The 21,556-nt window shown below is 44.9% G+C and overlaps 1 protein-coding gene across 8 annotated transcripts in view; it reads right to left on the bottom strand.

The window, feature by feature from the left end:
• Positions 1 to 21,556, bottom strand: part of CACNA1A (calcium voltage-gated channel subunit alpha1 A) — a 446,503-nt gene that overhangs the window by 189,492 nt on the left and 235,455 nt on the right. For 6 of the 8 annotated variants that reach the window (XM_089532678.1, XM_089532668.1, XM_089532699.1 and 3 more), the window contains 4 exons: positions 17,428 to 17,543; positions 9,746 to 9,803; positions 7,041 to 7,132; positions 5,779 to 5,988 (listed from right to left, as the gene is read on the bottom strand). In XM_089532678.1, the coding sequence (XP_089388804.1) occupies positions 5,779 to 5,988; positions 7,041 to 7,132; positions 9,746 to 9,803; positions 17,428 to 17,543 (476 nt within the window). The remainder of the gene's footprint in view (positions 1 to 5,778; positions 5,989 to 7,040; positions 7,133 to 9,745; positions 9,804 to 17,427; positions 17,544 to 21,556) is intronic. The other 2 variants (XM_089532659.1, XM_089532648.1) reach the window with 1 other exon arrangement.

Raw genomic sequence — 21,556 nt, forward strand, 5'->3', positions numbered from 1 at the left:
GCTCACCTATCATTGTGGTTCTTTGTGAAGTCATTTGTGCCCTCTGCACAGCGACACCACCATTTAGAAGCTTTTAAAGTTGATGAGCCTTGGCAGGAAATCTCACCTCATTCCCACACTACACACATTCCAGCCCATGAGCCTACTCTCCCCTCAGTTTTGAATCTACTTGAAGACAAAAAGGCTGGGAACTGAAAAGAGGGGAGGTTGGGTAGGTTGTGTGAGGGCACACACAACCACTTAAAGTACCACAGTTACAAATAAGCAACCTGGACTTCTTCATTGTGGTCTTTGTCCCTCACACCAATGGGTGATTGCAAAGCTTACCAAAGGGGGTGGGCAAGTCACAAAAATAGAGACTTAACACAGCATGACCAAAGTCAGCATCACCTCTGCTCAAGAGTCTTAGTAGCAATATCTTATAATTGTTGAAGGTTAAGACCATGTAGCCACCTTGCAGAGTTCTCATAAAGAAGCATCCCTGACGCGAACTGTGAAGGCAGAAACTGCTTTAGCTTGATGTGTCCTGATGCCAGCTGGCAAAGGTTTTTTAAGCAGGCAAGTAAGCTAGGTACAGTAAATTGCCTGTTCTTAGAGACCATCTTACAAGAGGAATCGTTATCCTTCTTGGGACCACACATATAATACACATAAAAATAAAGTGGACTGCTGAAAATGAACATCCGCTGGATGTAAAAGACAGGAGCTCAACAAACATCTAAAGTGTGAAGAGCTCTCTCAAAGCTTGAAGACTGATTTAGGAAAAGCACTGGTAAGACTATCTCTTGGTTGATATGAAACTGCAAAACCACTTTAAGCAGGAAAGTAATGTCAGGGAATCACTTTGTCTCTGTGGACACAAATAAATGGCTCATCAGAAGGCAAGTAAGTTCACCAGCTAGCTCTGTGGGAAGAAGTGATGGCCACAAGGAAAACCACCTTCAGGATGAGAAGACACTCAACCACTGAAACTAGAGGTTCAAATGGCTTTTTCATCATCTGACAGAGAACTAATGACAAGGACCATGGAGCCGTTAGAGGGTGACAAGAGGATACAGTGGGTCCTTGTTATTTCCAGGACACACACACATACACGTGGATAACAAAATCTATGGATGCTCAAGTCCCATTAAATACAATGGCATAGTAATATGGTGTCCCTTATATAAAATATAAATTCAAGATTTACTATTTAGAATTTATACTTTTAAAAAATATTTTCAGGCCGTGGATGCTTGAACCTGTGGATAAAAAAAATCCGTGGATAAGGAGGACTGATTGTATAAGTATGCCAGTCCTTTAAGAAACCTCTGAACAACAAAGAACCAATAGGTTGGTTGGCAACACTCATAAACATAAACTTTCAAGGAAGAAAATGAAAAGTCTTATTTTCGAAAGTGCAATAGCAAGTGAAAGAGTGTAAAAACATTAGATGGAAATAGATTTATCCTCTGCAAAGGTACTGAAGCAGCACCACTTATATTGATAAGCTTTAACAGCAGAAGGTTTCCTGGATGACTAGAAAAACACAGATAGCTGTGGGGATCCAAGTACCTTCAAAGATGTCAGATGAAGAGTGTCAGTGTCTGGGTAATGAACTCTGTCCTAGGATTGTGATAGGAGATCTGCCAAAAGCCAGAGGTGCATGAAGCAACCTCTTAAGAGTTGAAGAAGAACCAAGGTTGGCAGGGCCAAAATGGGGCTACCCCTATTGCAGTAGACCTGTGTTCAACTTCACTACTGCCTTCTGAAGTAAAGGAACCTGTGGAAAGAGGTAATAGTAGCTGCCTGTCCAAGTCCTTGTGAAGGGATCACCAAGAGAGTTCTTGCCCTTGAACAATACGTTGGCCACTTTTTGTTGTTCTGAGTGGCAAAAATGATTATCCCCCATTTGCCTGTGATGAAGCAGAAAGGGCTATCAGAAAGAGTCCAGTTTTAGTGAATCACAGTGGATTGACAGAGAGCATTCACAACCACATTTTCCACTCCAACCATGTTGGAGCTACTAGATGAATGCCACTAGATGAATACCTCAAGCTGCACACCAATTCCATAGATGCACTGTGAAGTTGAGAAGAGTGAGATGGGTATCACCTTGTTTGTTTTGTGGTGGTGCTGGACATAACCTGCACCACCTTACTGAGAGGTGAAGCCCAAATGGCAGAATGCTTTGATGACTACAAGAAGTTTCAGTGCACTGATCTGAAGATCTGTTTCTTTGGGTGAACAATGGTTTTGGATTGTAAGATCTTTGTAATGGGCTCCCTAGTCAGAAAGAGACACTTCAATAGTAAGCATGAAGGAAGGACTGGGAAACCAGAATGGCATTCTTGAAAGAAGATTGGATAGACATGCCTACTAAATAAGAGATCTGCAGATGTGTTGGGGAATCCTAAACTTTTGATCCTGACAGTCAAACTGAAGTGACTCCAGAACCATTTACAGAGACTACAGAGGCTAAAACCTCAATCTAACCTGAGATAATGCTGTACCATTAATATAGAACATCAGTAAGTGGAAAGGACCTGAAGCATGTGTTGTTTCAAGGTAAGAGCACTGTCTATTGCTAAGAAAGCTTTTTTGCAGATGGAGTTCAGAACAGCATCTGTGAACAGTATCTGTATTGAAAGCTCTAGGACAGCCTTTTTAATATTTACTTGTAGACACAGATCAGGTAGAAGTGACAGTGTGCAATGTTATGTTGTTTTACAACTTGTCTGGAAAGAGGCAAACAGCATCCAATCATCCAAACAGGGAAAAATCTGAATCCCTTGAGTTCTGAGGAAGGAAATCATGACAGCCATACACTTTGTGAAGATGCTTGGTGCAGTGGAGAGACCAAAAGGAAGAACTTGTATTGGTAACGGCCTTTGTCTATGGAAAATCTGAGGAATTTCTGATAATCTTATTATCTTATTCTGATGTGAAAACAGATACCTTTCAACTTGACTGATACAAACCAGTTCCCTCGATGAAGGATGATGGACTGAAGGGTTACCATCTTGAAACTTCCTCAGTTTGGTATACTGATTGACTCCCCAAAGATATAGAATGGGACACAAGTCTCCATCTCTTTTTGGGACTGTAGTGGGAGAAATAACTCCCACTACAGTCCCAAAATACTGTAGTGGGAGAAATAACTTGTGTGTTTGCAGTGAGCTGGTAGACATCTTATTGCATCCCTTGCTAGGACTGTAGTGATCTCATTTTGCAGAATTCTGGGGGAGGGGGAGGGAGAATGGAAGATGCTGATGGGAGGGCAAGAAGCAAACTCTATGGAGTACCCCAAGTGACTGAAAGTCAACATCCAAGTGTTGCTGGTAATGTTCCATCAGATGGTGAAATAGCAGTGAAGCCTGGGGGACTGTGATAGTAATGGGCCTTGGAGAGAAAAGAGAAGCTGCAGTGGATTCCTGGAAAGAAAATCCAAGTCAATACTTGGTTGAAGTAGAAGATTGTTTAGAGCCAGACTGCTGATACTGAACTAGGTGGCACTAACACTTCTGCTGTGAAACAGAGGAATGTGAAGAACTACAGGAAGATCTGTAAGGGGACTTTGAACACAGGAATCATGAGGAAGATTGTGTCTTCAATAAGAATGGTACCGTCTTTGTTGTTAATGTTGGACACCAAAGACCATTTTCATAGCAGTCAACATGGCTTTTATAAAGTGATGCATGGCTTTGTATGTCTTGGAATTGAACAATCTTTCACCATCAGATGGGAGGTCCTCAATTTGTCTTCTGAAGTCTTCAGCTACACTAAGTGTAGCGAAGTGTATCTCTGCAAGGCAATAGCATCTGACATCACCTTTGCAGCACAATTAGGGGCATGCCTGGCTGACTGTGGCTGTTGTGCCACAAGATGATGGGCCTCCTGTTGTGGGAAGATTGCAACACTCTTCTTGCCATCAGGTAACTGTGGGATGAGTGCTAGCATTTAGTCTCAGATAAATTGACATACGTGCTTTAAAGTTTGAAACTCAAAGAACCAAACAGAAGATGAATAAATTTGGCAACCAAAGATATCCAGTCTTCACTTTATTGTCTGCTGGGGTGGTATGGACTTTCTTATTGCCTTTCATTTGTGAGGCCTCCACAACAGGAGAATTAGGCAAAGGGTGTGTAAATAAGAAGGCCCTATCTTCCTTTCGGATCCTGTACAGATGTTCTAGACAGCAGGAGCAAAAGGCAAAAAAGCAGGTTCAAGCCAAGTCTGTTTAATCACCTTTTGTAATACTGATGAAAGTGGAAGCTACTGGTGTAGAGTTCTGCATATCTACATGCTCTAAAACAGGATCAGGGACTTGAGCTGGTGGGGAAGTGATATTCTAACCCAATGACATATCCGTGCATACTACCAATTCTACAGATCCTTAGGAGGAGACAGTGTAGCTAAGTCAGTGACCTCTGCATTAAATGAAGAGACTAATGGAGTAGAAGGCAATGTGGGTGAGGAAGATGCTGACTCATAATCTTCATCAGAGGTGACTACCCAATGTTGATTATCAGTTTGAGCAAACTGGACCAGAAGAGATGGTATCAGTGCAGAAGGTTGACTAATGTGGAGAAAAGGACAAGAGCACAGGAAGCAATTGTCTGAGCAGCTGTAATAGGTAACACAGTAGGAAGTGGTGTTGATTATATAGTGGCAGTAATCAAACCAGTGCTGTGAAAAGAAGCAATGTGCAAATGTGGAGCTGCTGAAGATGGTCTTTTTGGAGCAGCAGTAAGTTTTGGGGATGATGTTATCAATCGCTATGAGAGGGTGAGTATAACTGTTAAGATGTAGGATAGTCATGCCAATGAAAGTCTCTCTGGTATCAATCATAATATGATACCAAGGTGTCTGGTGACTCCTCATAGGACCATTAATTGCTATATGATAAACGAGAGCCATTACAGGCCCACTCATGATGGAATGGAGAATGAAGATAGGCAGGCCACCAACGATGACACCAAGAAGAATATGGTTGGATCTTGCATGCAAAGTACTGTGAGGAGGGAACTACTCAGCAGAAAGAGACTGAGCAGCAGGAAATAAGGACAGAAGCCTGGGGGGCTGGAGCATACACAGCGTGGGAAGGGGGTGGGGTTTCCCACCAAGGCTATTCAGCTCTAGAACTTTCTGAAAGTTATGCAGAAAGTTAGGGAGGCATGAAAACCTATTTGTGTGAGGCACAAAGACAATGATGAAGAACATACAATTCCAAATGTGGTATCAAAGTGCTACAATTGTTTAGTGTGAAAGAGAATCAGGAAGTAAATGGCAAGTTGACTTCCAGTTTACTTCCCGACTGGAAAAAAGAAGTGGCTCTCCTGGGTCTAAAACAGCACAGGGCCTAAAGCCCCTAGCATAAAATCTGAGAGAGAGAAAAACAAAGGATGCTAAGTGCCAATATATGAGACAAAGGGGTTATAAAAGCTTATTACAGATAATTAAACAATGCCTTCTGAAGACACATGAAAATTTATTTCAGTTCTACACTTTTTAAATAACCCAACAATCCTTATCTAGGGATTTTTGGTTGTTTCAGATGCCAACATTTAAGTGAGAGTTTAATTAATCTCATAAACTTGTGTAAAGAAAAAAATCTTGATCAGCATCTTCTAACTGGCTATGCCATCTATAAAACTTTAGGGTCAAACATAGGGAAATGGGATTGCTTTGATAAAAATGGAATCAGATTCCCTGAAGAAGAACCAACTGATTGCATAAGTCTCACTCTTTTCCTTCCCAGATGACTGTCAATAAAAATGCAGGAACTCTGATACTCACAGAGGAAGTCAGATAGCCAATCTGGCTGGTTGTAGTGTACTATAGCAACACACAAAGTGTTGAGAGCTACCAGACTGAGGACTGTCCAGTAAAAGGCCTGAGTTTTGACAATTCGACGGATGTAGAAACGCAACCTCCGCTCTTTTTTGTGAAAGAAAGTGGCGTTTTCCAGCTTGGCACTTTTGATGCTGGCTCGAGCAAAGGGTGAACCTGCCAAGGAGAGATAAATGTTAGAAGCCAGGAGGCCTTTAACTATACAGTGCATTCCAAGCTAGTATCTTTAACAATAGCCATACCTGAGGCACCATAGCAACGGCCCAAATCTTGCATTCGGGAAGTATGAAATAATTTCATTGCTAATTAGATCTCATTTTGACCTTCTGTAGGTAGAAACAGCCTATGCAGAAGGAGTTCTGTGCATGAGGAGCCCTAAGGAAAGCCAAAGGTTTATCAATTTTCACAGGATACTGCATCATTAGCTGCAGCAGTCCTGGAGAAGACTGGCACAAACTCCTTCTTTGCAGGTCACAAAATGTTTGGTACTAATCACATTGAAGAAGTCCTATTAGATATGAACATAAATGCTTCCCTTCACTTGTATGCTCCCTCTAATAGTAGCAGGATTCAACTAAATCATGTACAACTCCCTCCCTCCAATATGGTGACCTATCATTCAATTCCTGATATTTTACCATTTGCCATTCTCCAACCACAAGTCCCAGAGATGCCACAAAATGTGCTTCTGGGTGGATACACAGTGTTGACAAAATACTCTGGAATTATTTGTCCAACACTGGTAACTGTTCTCTCCATTTGCAACTTAGAATGTCAGTGAGTCCAGAAATTGTTTTCTATTATAAATAACACTATTGGAAACAAGGTATTCAATAAAAGAGTGGCTCCTGAATATCTCCAGTTACACATATGCTGCTGTCTGCTAACACACTGGTCTTGACTTAGTGGGTTGGGAGCTACTATTTGGTCCTATCTTGACTTAAGGTGGGCTACACGAAAAAGCACTCACACAACCCAAATAATTTGTCAAAGTTATTTTTGGATTACACCTTTCAGAATCCACTACCTAGTATAAGGTTAAGATGGCTGAGAGATTCTGAGTGTTCAAAAAAAGTTAAATTTTCTGAGCACTGAAACAGAGATGTGGTAGACAATTAAGAACCAGATTCCTCATTGCAGGTTGGGTCTAAAGGTGGGTGTGAAGAAGCTGAACATCATGCACTTGCCCCAATACTTAATTTACATACCCACTGAGGAGATGTCAGCCAGCGGGTCATCTGCTTCATCAGGGTTCAGCAGGTCTGTCTTGCTCTTCTTAATTGTGGCCCTCCGAAGAGCTCCAACAATAGGAACATGGCAACAGAAACACATTATTCTTTAAGCCTCTTAGTCAGATTCAGTATATCAAAAAAGATTTGCTCTAGCATGTTCAGAACTTGGAAATGTTATTTTTTGGACAACAACTCCCAGAATGCCCTTGCCAGTATGGTCAGTGGCCATGTTGGCTGTGGTATTGTAGGAGATAACATCCGATAATGGTTTTCCCAAGCTCTGAGCATGTTGATTATCATAAAGTAGAATCTCTGCGACAACTATGCTTTCCTCATTCACTTAGCTGGGAGAAAGAGAACGCAAAGTAGGTAGAAACTCTTGCAGTATCCAGTTCAGTTTCAGTGACAGGTCTAAAGTCTCTTAATGAGGGCCATTCATTTACATATTACATGCAGACATTTTTCAAAATACCTTGATGGATCTTTGTTTATGGAAAAGCAACTTTAGGAATGGGGCATTTAAAGAGAAGGCAAACTAAGGAGAGGCTCTAGGCAACTCTTATGCCACCAAATATGGGGGTTTGCTCTCTAGAAATCCTTCCTTGCCACCAATTGTGAGGGTTCCCTTCTGGAAATCCCACCATTGTGTCCAACTGTGGCATTCTTGCTTCTTAACCCAACAAATGTAAAGACTTCTAGAGTGCTTACTGCAATTACCAAGAGTGAGGGCTTTCTTTGATTCCCATCCCTGCTACAATGTAAGGACTTCCTTCTGTCCCCTTTGTGGGATGCCAACTGTGGGAACCATATAAATGCTCTCAAGGTTCCTGTGAGGATTTTTGCAATTTCTGTCCTCAATGGACGCTATCCTTCTATATTCAGGTACCACAGACACCTTGTTTGAATCCACCCACTCATACAGACACCATTTTCAGACAGCAACAATGTATAAAACTAAAAACATTTCTTTATTTACAGACATTAAACACAACAAAGAGAGAAATAAAAACTGGGCTCCTCCCCCCCACTGTGCCCAGTGGCTCCACATGTGCTTTGGTTGTGGGAGAAAGATGCAGGGAGGGCAAGCATGCCCCATGGGTACCACAGTGGTGGTGTCTGACATAGGAGAGATGGGAGATGATCCATCCCTGAGCATTCCTCATGGTCTCCCTGGAACTTCCCCCAGCCACCCTCTGGTTCCTTCTCTTAGCTGCACCATCATATACACCTCAGCTCCATGCACAAAAGAGGCAGGGGGACGCAGGCATGTGATCAGGAAGAGAAAGGGGCAAGGAGGTCGAGTGAGCCTCCTGGGGATGACGAAGGCAAAATCTGGTGTTATGGGTAATACCAAAAGTTCACTGGATATCAAAACAAGAAAAACATCGTCTTGATAACAGAGATAAAATTGGTTTGCACATTAAACCTGGCATTTCCAGAGGTTTGTTACTTGTCTGGAGGCAGCCTTAGTGAGGATAATTATACATTCAAAACCTGCAGGTTGAAAAGAGTTGTGTGTGACTTGGAATGGTAGGTAGGGAAAGAGCTAATGCCCCAAGGCCACTTTCCCTCTCTTAAGAGCCTCTTCCTGAATAACGAAAACCACTTTCAGAATAAACAGATAAATAAAAACATTTTCATGTAACATCTTTTTTGACTCCTTTGGCCCAACTTTGATTTGAACTTGGTCTCTTATGTCCAACATATTATCTAACTGATTGACCATTCTTACATAAACAACAACTGACTTCACAATTCTGTACTTCCTGTCACAGATGAGCCAGGATTTTTGCTGGGATGCTGCTGGGATGAGCCAGGATTTTTGACCATGGCACATTTAACCCCCACAGTTGCATTCCTACCTCTTAAACTGGAACCTCCAAATTCCTTGATTTTACTTGCCATCAAGCCAGCTTGGTGACCCTATGAGTGAGAGATCTCAACAAGCCTTGGTCATCAGCAGCCTTATTCAGGTCCTGCAAAGTCAGAGTTATGGCTACCTTGACCTGTAATGTGGTCTTCCTGTCTTCTTCCTGGCTTCTAATTTATCAGGCATTATCATCTTTGTGGATGCATCATGTTGCCTCAATATATGTCCATGTACAACAGCCTCCATTTAGTCATTCTGACTTTGAATTCTTGACAAGAATTCAGGCTTGCTTTGCTCTCTGATCCACTTATTTGTCTTTTTGGCAGTTCATGGTATCTGTAGAACTTCTCTATCCAGCGTTCAGCTATTGGTGGATGAGATGAGGACATTGTTCCCCAAATAAGAATTCTGTCCCACTTAAATCTTCTTTCAGTCCCCAAATTTCTAGCATTGCAGGGAGTGGGATACTGAAAAATTATACACATCCAGAACTTTTCTATTTGCTCTTTTTGCTTTCCCTTGGTAACTTTGCCTGCTTCTGTCCTTTGGATATCTAAACCATATCTCTAAATGCTGAACCAAAGTTTCACTTATTGCAATGCTAAAAATTTGTGGACTAAAGGAAAATTTCATTGAGTGAGTGGAATTATTATTGGCAAAGCATACCTTCCTTTTGCATACACACCCGCTAAGCCCTGACCACATCCTTACACAATTTTAATGAATGTAGCCCAGACCAACCAACAGGATTATGAACTTGCTGCCTTATGTACCCTCTCACATCATATGCTTTGCAGAAGATGATGGCTTACCATCAAAGGGGTGACGAGGTTCTCCTTCTATGTCATCTTCTGCCAAGATCACTTCTTCTATGAGAGATAGCAGGAATTAAACTGAGTGTTGCATTAAGCTAGCCAACAGCAAGTTGTCCAAAGTTATGTCTAGCTACAGAATACTTCAGAAGTGGACTACTTGTTCCCAGTTGCAACTCCCAGCATCCTTCACCCTTGGCTATGCTGGCTACGTTTGATGGGAGTTTCAGACCAACAAGACCAAGACAGCAACAAGTTGTTCACTCTGGATTACATGTTTGGGAAGAAAGATGCCCCCCAATCAATTGTTGCTAGTCAAAAGGAAGTTAGGTGGCCTCTTTAGTGGGGTGACAGCCTGAAAAGAAGTTATTTTCTTTGGCTTGATCAGTGTTTTCATAAATCCTGTTATAAAATTGTGACTCAAGAGAATGACCTCCCACACCTTGTACTAGTCAGCTCCTAGAACCAACATTATTTAGGTGCTTTTCTGCTTGCAAAAGAAACTAATTCCCTTGTTGGCCATTCACTATGGATGAAACAAACATGAAGCAATTCCCTCTACCAAAAGGATGTGTTTGTGTGTTCTATACATGGACATTACTTTTCAGTACACACAGGGTTTGCTGTCGCTGCACAGCCCATGATTTCCTACATCTAAATCAGTGATGATGAACCTTTTTAGGTTCGTGTGCCAGGGGGTGTGGCTTGTGCCCCCTCAGGATGGGGCTGCGTGCTGGGGCAGGACTTCTGCCCCAGGGGGTGTAGCTTCTACCCTCCATGGGCAGAGCTTCCACCCTCTGGGCAGGGCTTCTCCCCTGCCTTTTCCCCCGGCTCCCAGCTGTCTCTGAGAGACAGCTAGGGGTCAGCAAAGGCCCATGAGGGGACGGAGCCATGGGTACAGCCCCAGTCCTCCTCTTCCTGGACCTTTCTTTGCCCCAAAGGGCTCTCTGGAGCCCTTTGGGGGTGAGGAAAAGCAAAAGGGGAAGAAGAGGAATGGGCAGGCCCCCCTCCCCTCCTCTCCACAGACCTTTCCCTGCCCTCCAAGTGCCTTGTTTGGGACACTTGGAGGGCAGGAAGGGTAAGTGGGGAGGAAGGGAGCTGGGCAGCCCCCCTGCCTCCCTCCCCACGGATCTTTCCCTGCCTTGCAAGTGCCCCGTTTGGGACACTTGGAGGGCAGGAAGGGTACATGGGGAGGAAGCAGCCCCCCTGCTTCCCTCCCCACGGACCTTTCCCTGCTTCCAGCTGTCTCTCCAGAGACAGTTGGAGGCTAGTAAAGCTCCCTGAGGAGGAGCAACTGGCAGGCGCCGGTCTCTCCTCCTCTCCCTGCCCTTTTCCTGGCCTCTAGCTCTCTTGAAGAGGCTGCTGGAGGCCGAGAGAAGGCTGTGAGGAGGAGCCAGAGGTGCGCTCCTCTGGCTCCTTCTCCGGAGCACCTGTAACTTTTCCCCACCACCTCACAATTCTTTCCTTTCTTTGTGACCCAACACCCCTGTGGGTTTCCAAAGGTCAGTAGCGTGGATGGATGTTAAATCACAGGCCAAGTGGATAGTTAAACAATAATAAAAGTTTATTTTAACAAAGAATAGGCAAAGGTAACTTTGACATGCAGTTGTTACTAAGTCTTCTTTTGTTACACATATATAAGTCTAGTTTTAACTTTCTAATAATAACTCAGCTGCACAGGCTATACTATCACTCAAGAAATTATGTAGCCCAAACCCCTCTTTCTGAGTCTGGCTACACTGAGTCTCTCCTCTCTAGACTCTCCAGAACTAATACTGTCCCTCTCTGGACCTAACACTAACTATCTTCACCCACTGAACTCCAGCTTCATCCTTCAGGATTCCAAACCCTAACAACCCAACTGCCAAGCGGAATGTTCAAACTCCTCAGTCAGCACCTGATTGGCTAGTGGATCTCTGACTTCTGATTGGCTGGTTTGTAAGTCAGTTCGTCACAGCGCCCTTTTCTGGCTTTCAGCTGTCTCCGAGAGACAGCTGGAGGCCAGGAAAAGGCAGGGAGGGGGAGGAACGGGCACGTGCGTGCCTCTTCCGCCTTCTCCCTCGCCCCATGCCTGAGGAAATGGTGCAAAGTGCCACTTCCAGCACGCGTGGCATATGTTCGCCATCACTGCTCTAAATTTTCAGTGCAAGTTGTACATAGGAACCATGTGGCCTGTTGGAAAATGGTCCCCTTGCTCCAGGAAGGGTTGCAGCTGGCGTATCAGCCGAAGCTGATAGCAAGTGCTTCTGGACGTCGCATCTATTTGTGCTGGCAACTGGAGTGATGAATCCAGGAGCACCAGTCCTTCAGGGGACGTTTGACTCCATCCAAAACTGGTTGATATATCTCCATCCTCAGATTAGGGGTCTCTATGCTGAGTATCTCCGTCTTGTCAGGTTTCAATTTGAGTCTGTTTTTCCTCATCCAGTCCATTTCCACCTTAAGACATTCATTCAGAGGAACGATGCCATCTTTAGTCACTGCAGCAGACCGAGACATGGAGAAACATATCTGCATATTGATAACACCCCGCCCCATGTCTCCAGATGGTCTCACCCAGCAGCTTCATGTAAATATTAAATAGCATAGGATAAAGAATGGTGCCCTGCGGGACACCAAATTTTAACTCCCTTTTAGAAGAGCAACTGTCTCCCAGCATCACCATCTGAAATCTGCCTGAGAGACAGGAATGGAACCACTGCAGTGCAGTGCCCCCAATTCCCAACTCTCCCAAGCATTCCAGAAGTGTGACCTTGTTGTTGGTCTTGGTTGATGGTATCAAAGGCTGCTGAGAGGTCCAAGAGCACCAACAAGGCCACATTTCCCCTGTCAATGTCCAGACGGAGATCTTCGACTAAGGTGACCATAGCAGTCTCAACTCCATATCCTGTCCTAAAGCCAGTTTGAAATGGATCTAGATTATCCGTTTCCTCCAAGAGTGCTTGAAGTTGAATGGCTACAGCCCTCTCGATCACTTTGCTCAGGAATGGTAAAAGAGAGACTGGCCTGTAGTTGTTTTTGTCCAGGGGGTCTAGGGAAAGCTTTTTCAAATATGGTTTTACTACTGCCTCTTTTAAGGTAGGTGGAAAATTGCCCTCCCTGAAAGATACATTAATTATGCAACTTAGAAGCGTCTTAGTTGTTTCTCTTCACTGGATGGCCAGCCATGAGGGGCAAGGATTGAGAGAGCATGTAGTCTTTTTCATACTCCCAAGAAGCTTGTCCACATCATTGGTACTCACAAACTCAAATTGATCCATTATAATATTGATCATGGAGTTGCTGGACACCTCTCCTGTCACTTCCGCAGCAATGCCAGAGCCCAAGTCGGCTCTTATTTAATAATTTTATCTGTGAAGTGGTTGTTTAATGCGTCACAGCAGGCTAAGGTTGAAGGGTAGCAATTAACTGAAAAAAGTTAAAGTCCTTTGTCAGCCAATGAGAAACCCCCCCCCCAAAAGATTAGACATTGAAGTCGTATGTTGGGGAAGGGATCTCTGTTGTAAGAAGGTAGAGAAGGTCTTCCATTTGTAGTTATACAAGCAGATCAAGGATGCAACAAGCCTTGTCTCAATGTAGTTTCGCAATGACCTTTGTTATCAGAGGGAATGGAGGAAAGATATAGAGCAAAGGGCCATTTCAGTTCAAGAGGAAGGCATCTCTTAGGTTCCTTTTTCCCAAAGGGAGCTTGGAGCAGAAGAGGTCACACTGACGATTCAGAGGAGAGGCGAAGAGATCTATGTCTGGAAATCCCCAGTTGGATGTGCCCAGGAAGTGGATTGAGGTTGGGAGGACTTCTCACTTGATAAACCAGCTCCAGAGGTGGCAAGCAAGTCTGAGATGTGGAAAAGACCTTGTTGCACCTTGTTTGTTTATGTAGTAAACCACTGTCATGTTGTCAGAGGCAATAAGAATAGGATGGTTCTTGACAATATTCTCAAATGTTTTGAGAGAGCTGATGACCACCAGCATCTCTAGAATGTCGATGTGGAGCCTAAATTTCTGGGTTGACCAAAGTCCTTGGGTCAATATTCCATTTATATGATCACCCCAGCCTTGGAGGGAAGCGCATGTTGTCAAGGAGAGGCAAGGTCAGAAGTAAGAAGGGCATACCCTTGTAAGGGTTGTTTAATAAGCACCACCAGTCTAGGGATTGACATACCAAGCCTGGTACCGTGAGGAATTTTGTTGCAGGATAGGCGGCGTGATAAAAGAAATGAAGGAACCAGGACCGTAGGAACGCCTGCAAAGTCTGACATGCAGCGTTACCGCTGTCGTCAATGCCATGTATCCTAGCTAGGTTTGTATGGTCCTGGCTTGGAGTCATCTGGACCTTCAAGAACAAGAAGCCAGTTGAGAGATCTTTTGAGCTTTGAGGATGGGGAGATAGGCAGTTTGAGTTGTGGAGTCTATGAGAGCTCCAATGAGGGTGATGGATTGGGATGGAGTGAGACAGATTTGTCAAGATTGAGAATGATTCCGAGTGAACGGAGGAGGTCAAGGCAGATGTGGATATTGTGACAGAGTTGTGACCTGGAGTGGGCAACCATCAGCTAGTTGTCTATGTATTGGAAAAGGATGGCTCCCTGATGCCAGAGAAATGCTGCCATGAACGACATTCATTTTGTGAAGACTCATGGGGCTGTGCAGAGTCCGAATGGAAGGCCTGTGAACTGAAAAGGGACTGAGTCCAATATGAAGGAGAGGTACCTTTGGCAGGATGGATGGATTGAAATATGAAAGTAAGCATCCTTCAGGTGAAAGGTGGTAAGCCAGTCAGAGCTAGGATGTTGTGAAGAGATGTCATCTGAAATTGCTTTGGGCATATGTGACAATTGAGGCCCCTGAGGGCTAAGATTGAGTAGAAACTCGCATGTTTTTTGTCCACAAGGAAGTAGTGGGAATAGAACCCGAGATGAGCAAGATGAGAGGGAACCATTTGTATGGCCCCTTTTGATAATAGGTTGCAGATTTCAAAACTGCTTGTGATGAAGTGGAAAGACGAATGGAACCAGTGGGAGTTAGAGATTTGATCTCTATATCATTCAACTCTTGAACATGCAAGAGTTGGAGATGTTGGCAGTCCATGCGGAGTGGAACCATTGAAACCTGTCAAGAAAGTGGCGAGTGGAACCGAAGTTGTCAAAGATAGAATTCTGCTTTACCCTGAGGTTTCTTACGAAAGGAGCTCTGTCTGGATTTCTGATTGTAGGAAGAGCAGTTTTGAGGAGGTTGATATGAAGCCTTTGTTGTTTTGGAAAGGAGGAGGTAGAAGGAGATTGTTCTTGATGTGGACAGAGTTCACTGTCAATATCAACCTTGTCTTGAACATCGATTAGTTGTGTTCTACTAGTCAATCAAATGTATTGTTTTACAATATTAGATGAGTAATTATAGCAATGCAATTCACCACTGAAAAGATCTCTCTTTGCTCTTGGAACATGAAGTAATTGTTATTAGCAATTTAAATGGCAAGCTTGTACCAACTCTATGTCCAGGCTGAAAGTACAGATATTTCATGTATCACAATACTGTAAATTGATTCTTCGGAAATTAGCAAAATCTATGAAGTTGGTCCACATCTCTCACTGAGTCGTTTTGGGGGAGGGGTTATTATGAATATGTTTTCTAGATTGACACAAACAGAAGTAAAACTTAACAGAATGACAACAACCCTACACAGCTCTAATTAGCCTAGGACATAATCTTTCACACTTTGTAGTGCAGCATTTGTTCATAGTGATGGAAACCAATGCAGAATACAAATACTGTGACACTCAAATTAGAGGGTAAGAAAACCTTTCATTCAGGACAGGACTACACAAGCCCTGTTCTCACCACAACTGTGTTTGTCAATGCAAACATTATAATAGCCATTATCACATATCTTTGCAATTGCATGACTGGGGCAGCTGATGCCATCTTCCTAACTAGCCCTTAATCCTGCCTCCCTATCCCTATATCCTACCCAGTATGCCTTTTAAAGAATTTAAAAAACTTTTTCATGCAATTCCAGAACTGTGCTACTGTGATTTAAAGAGTTTTTTTAAAAAAGAAAAAAGAATATAAATAAATAAAACAAAGGCAATCAGCCTGCTTAGGAATAGCTAGAGGGAGAGGAGGCAAAGGAGGACTGAAGGAGACCTCTGGATTCTGGAAGCGGTGGATCGGGGCCAAGGCCATCACTGAGCTCTGTGGAACCCTTTCCCCTGCTCTGGGTTGGGTAGCCCCCCGAGGTTGCAGGGCCCATGCTGGTGCCCCTGGTCCACCATAGGCTATTCGTCCCATTGGGGTTCCTCCCGTGCCATCAGTCAATTGTCTCTCAGCATTCCTTGTCACTCTGTGGGCCGGTTGTCCCACCGCGATCCTCACTAGTACGTCTGCTACTTCAGTCAGGTGGTCCCACAGATCGCTCCTCTGCTGGTTCCTGTTGCTGCTCAATGTCCCAGTCCTCCTCGTCTTGGGGATCCACATTTATTGGGTTCACCACTGCAGCATCCCAGCCTGACATTCTCCTTTCCTGGGGCCACTCCCTGCGCTGGGTGGTTGTTGGCCTTTGGAACTTCTCATCCTCCCCCTTGTAGCTCAGCAGGTTTTGCTAGGCTTCCTCCCAGTGCCAGTCCTCCATTACTGCATTCCCCTCATCATCCAGGGACCTGTCATCCCTACCATAGGAGTCAGGGAACCATTCTTCCACAGGGCTCTGCATTGTCTGCTGGACTTCTTCTTGAAGTCTCTCTCCATTCCCTACGCCTCCTTCGCCACCTCAGGGTCATTTGGGCCACCTCAGGGTCATTTGGGCCTGGTTCCCTGGCCGGGACCCACGTTCGCTTCCAGAGCTTCCCTGGCCACCTCCCTGGGATGGATGCGCCTCTGCCCAAATGCTGTTGCATTGTAGCAGGTGTTGTTGTGAGTTCTGACACACTGTCAGGATCAAATGACCCAGTTCCCAATAACCAAGACAGCATCGTAGTGTAGTAGAAACTGGATATCTATTCTGGATATCAAGACAGAAAGTTCCCCGTCCTGTGTTCAGTGTCAGAACTGAAAAAGTTCCCCTTAGGACCATCCCAAATACATTCCCATTTTCCAACCCCCCTTTCTAACCCTGATCACACCCTGTTGATCCAGGTCAAAGGGCTCTTCCCCTTCTGTGTCAGCATTTCATCTCCCTTCAGGAAGAAGATCATCCCTGTTTCACAGCTCAGATCCATAGCAGGATGATTGGAGTCATAAAACTACAACTCCTTTCCGTCGCTGGCCATCTGCTCCTCCTGTTTGTGTCCTAGGCTTGGATTTAACATAATTGATATCCCCTTCTCAATAGCCAACATACTATACCATGTTAAATCCCCATATCACCATGCCCTAATATCTTCATCCCCTAATATCATCATATCATCATGCCAGCATGACAGAACCATGCATATGGATTCTAACAGCAAGGACATGCATGACTGAGCAGTCAAAAGGGATGTCTTAATCACATTTGGGGAATACTGCAGCTATGGGTCAGAGGCGTTGTCATGCAATAAAAATTGCCCAAACTGCATTTTTTGGGTCTAATTACAGTTTAAAACCTGCATGTAGCAATCTCCTCAGATTTCAACAGAAAAGATAGGGAAAGACAACAAAGAGCAGAAGAAGACAGATAGATCATAAGACACAGAAAAGGACTTGCCTGCTTTTGAGATCCACTCCATGTAGCCATTGAGCTCACGTTCAATCTGCTGCTGCCTTCTCAGCTTCAAAAATGCTCGGCGATTCTCTACCCGCTCTCTTTCTTTGGCAAATTCCCTATAGATAAAACACACACACAAAAAAACCAAGGACAGACAAGGCTCTATATTACACTGTCTTGATCTCAAGAAAGAAAAGCCAAGTCATGGATCAGGTAGAGGTTCACACAGTGGATGTATTCAGATGTAACAATAACCAGGATTTCTACAGAATTCAGGTTTATTGGTTTGATGAAGGCAACATGTGGATGCATGCAAACAGATTGCTCCTGCTGCAAATGGAAACAGGTAAACCAACATTGTTTTCTGTGACATTTGAAACTGGCAATCTGGTTTGACTCTCCCCCAAGAAACCAGGGAAGAATAAAACCAGAAAAAAACAGTAGGATATTTTTCTGGTTTGCTGAAGGACAGATAAACCGGACTGTCAAGTTCACAATAAACAAAGTATGGAAGAAAGATCCTAGATTTATTTATCTGCTCATGCATAAAGCAAAAGCAATCAGTCAGGGTTCTCCTGCACATTCCCTTCTTCTTAGTGGTCTCTGAGAATCACACAAATGGGTTATTATGTGCCTGCGCAGCAATTTCAGATCCTACTGGAATCACTAGGGAAGACTTTTTGGAAGTAGCTCCGCCCATCCTCTATAGAGGTTCGGTGTCTTCCCATCCTTTCTCAGTTCCTTTTGTCTGCCGCATGAGCAGCACAGGGAATCTCGCTTGGAATTCACTCCTTCCTTCACTTTCACTTTCGCTGTTGCCCTCCGTTGCCATGCCTGGCTGAGGTTGTCTGACCTGACACTCCAGGTCAGACTGGCCATTGAAGAGCTCCCCTTTGATGCTTTGGACCTTTTCCATAAGGACACCAGTGAGAAGCTGGACTTTAAAAACAAAATGAGGAACACTGCTTGTAAATATGATATGTCCTCTTCGACGACTCCGCAGTCTCCTCACCCATACCAACACCATTCTGGATGGCAAAGACCTTCCTATCCCCCCAACCAGGGTAGGCCCAATCAGCCTTCTGATTTCCAACAACAGCACTTTCCCTCCCAACAACAATCCTCATCCTTGGGAAAATGCCAGTCAAAATCCAAATATAAGCAGCCCTTCCAAAAGAAGGATGCTGACCAAGGCAAATGGTGCTTCTGAAGTTTTCCAGTGCACTTCGTCCCGTTACCCCCATTGGGGAACACCTCGCCCATTTTTACCACTCTTGGGCCACCATTACCTCTGACTCTTGGGTGCTCAAAATTGTCTGGAGGGGCTATGCCTTTGAGTTTCAACATCTTCCCCCAACGGGTAACACTGTGTCCACTCCCCCTTTAGACACCCTTCTTGACAAAGTGTGCTCTCTTTGCACCAAAGGGGCAATTGAGCCTGTGCTCCCTTCTCAAATCCGAGACTGCTTTTTCTCCAGATATTTCATTGTCTCCAAACCTAACGGAGGCCTCCGCCCCATTCTGGACCTGCATCTTTTGAACTCTTTCATCCGTTATAAGTGTTTCCATATGATAACTCTCGCTTCCATCTTGCCCCTATTACAGGACAAAGATTGGTTCTCCACTTTGGACCTTTGGGACACTTATTTACACATCAGCATCCGAGGAGACCACCGAACTCTCCTTGCCTTTTCTGTCGGTCCCGACTCCTTTCGCTACCATGTTTTGCCTTTTGGACTTTCCACGGCTCCGAGGATGTTCACCAAGTGCACGACAGTCATGGCAGCATTCCTCCGCCAGCAGAACATCTTCATCTTTCCACACTTCAACGATTGGTTGTTCGTTGCTCCAAACAGACACATGCTCTCCGAACACTTCAGCTATGCTCTCTCTCTCCTTCAAGCCTTGGGATTTATGGTCAACCCAGAAAAATCCACTCTCTGTCTCACCCAAAGAATGCAATTCATAGATGCCATGTTAAATGGTGTAGAGAGTATATCTTCCCCACGAAAGATTCATGAACCTCAAGTCTTCAATTCAGTGCTGCCTCGCTTCCAGAGGCATCAGGGCGAGAACAGCTTAAGTAGCGCTGGGACACATGGCACCCACAACAAACATCACTACGTGGGCCCGGCTCCATATGCGCCCCTTCCAATCCTGGTTTCTCTCCATCTTCAATCCAGCCTATGACCATCCACAGAAATGGATCACCATCCCGAGAATGGTGGCTTGCTCCCTCTTTTGGTGGCTCGTCCCATGGAACGCCTGCGTGGGCATGGCCTTCCTGCCCCCCCAGCCTCAGGTCACGCTCATTACAAATGCTTCCACCACCGGAAGGGGAGCCCACTGCAACAACCAATCTGTCAACGGAAGATGGTCTCCAGCAGAGCGCCGCTACAATATCAATGCCCTCGAAATGTTAGCGGTCTGGAAGGCCCTGAAGTCTTTTGAAACCTTGCTTCAAAACCAGGTGGTCTTGCTCCTCACCGACAATACGATGGTGATATATGACATCAACAAGCAAGGAGGCATCAGATCTTCCACCCTCCTCGATCTCTGTCCCCAGGCACATCGTTCTACAAGCCATCTCCCTCGTGAGGAGAACGAACTTGCAGACAGACTCAACAGAGCTCCAGACTCCTGTCATGAGTGGCAACTCAATCCTCACATCATACATAATTTGTTCTCCCTCTGGGGAACTCCGGACATCAACCTGTTTGCCTCCCACCTGAACTTCCAATGCAGTCAGTTCTGCTCCAGGACTCCATCTGACCAGTCATTGGGAGACGCCTTCCTGTTGGACAAAATGGTCTATGCATTTCCTCCCTTCCCTCTCATCATAAAGGTGAACTCCAAGCCCCGAACAGACCACTTGAACGCGATCCTTGTCACCCGTTGGTGGCCAAGACAACCGTGGCTCGCTCCTACACATCTCCAAAAACCAGTTTTGGCCTTGCCTCTCCGTCCCAACCTTCTGATCTTCCACAACAGTCAGGATCATCACGTGGACATCAAGACTCTCCATCTCGTGGCTTGGAGGATTCTGCCTTGAATTGTCTCTCAGCTCCGGTTCGAAAAGTAATCTTGGCCTCCCATAAGCCTTCCACTTAGTGTTCCTACTCCCTCAAGTGGAACAATTTTTTCCCCTTCCTGACTGACAGGGGCCTATTCTCCTCGGAGGTTGATGTCCCCATTGTCCTTGAGTTTCTCAACTCCCTCTCCAGGTCCGGCCCCTCCATCTCCTCCTTCAGATGCTACCTCATGGCAATTGTGCCCGCTTTGTTTTCCGGCCACCCCTCTTTTTTGTCAACCCTCCGATAAAGAAATTTTTCAAGGGTCTCAACAATCTCAAACCCCCAACTGCCACCCTGGCTCCACCTTGGGACCTTCAACCTGTCTACAGCTCCCTTCGAACCTCTCGCTCCCTGTAACCTTAGGCTCCTCACCTGGAAGATGGCATTTCTGGTCGCACTGATCTCTGCACACCATGTCAGTGAAATCTGTGCCCTCCGTACTGACTCTCCCTACCTCAAATTTTTTAAGAATAAGGTCGTCCTTAGACTGGACATTTCCTTTCTGCCAAAGATAGTTTCTATCTTCCATCTCAACCAAGACATTGTTCTCCCAACGCGTGCCCCAAACCCGTCCACCGACACCAAGTGTCGACTGCACTCTCTCGATGTCAGACAGGCTTTGGCTTTCTACCTCAATAGGACTTCGGTCTCGAGGCATTCTTGACAGCTTTTCGTCTGTTACTCTGTCCCTAAATGAGGATTGCCTGTTACCCCTCAACGTTTCTCCAAGTGGGTGACCTCCACTTTGTTACAAACTTCTTGGGAAGACTTCCCCTGCTCGAATTTGAGCCCATTCAACCAGGTAGCCACTTCCTCTGCCTTCTTGTCCAGCATCCCCTTGGAGGACATTTGTAAGGCTGCAGTCTGGTCACAAATGCTCACCTTTATCAAGCATTACAGACTTGATACCAGTCACCGCCATGAGGCAGCCTTTGGCAGAGATGTGCTTCTTTCTACAATTCACTGAGGTTAGTTGACAACTGTTAATGACACAAACTCACACTGTTTTTCTGGTTTAATAGCTTTATTTGTTGCCAGGACATGCCCTCCTCTGG

The sequence above is a fragment of the Sceloporus occidentalis genome, unplaced genomic scaffold (genome assembly GCF_023333645.1).
Source record: "Sceloporus occidentalis isolate IW3139 unplaced genomic scaffold, rSceOcc1.0.p SCAF_1, whole genome shotgun sequence".
In the NCBI taxonomy this organism is placed as follows: Eukaryota; Metazoa; Chordata; class Lepidosauria; order Squamata; family Phrynosomatidae; genus Sceloporus; species Sceloporus occidentalis.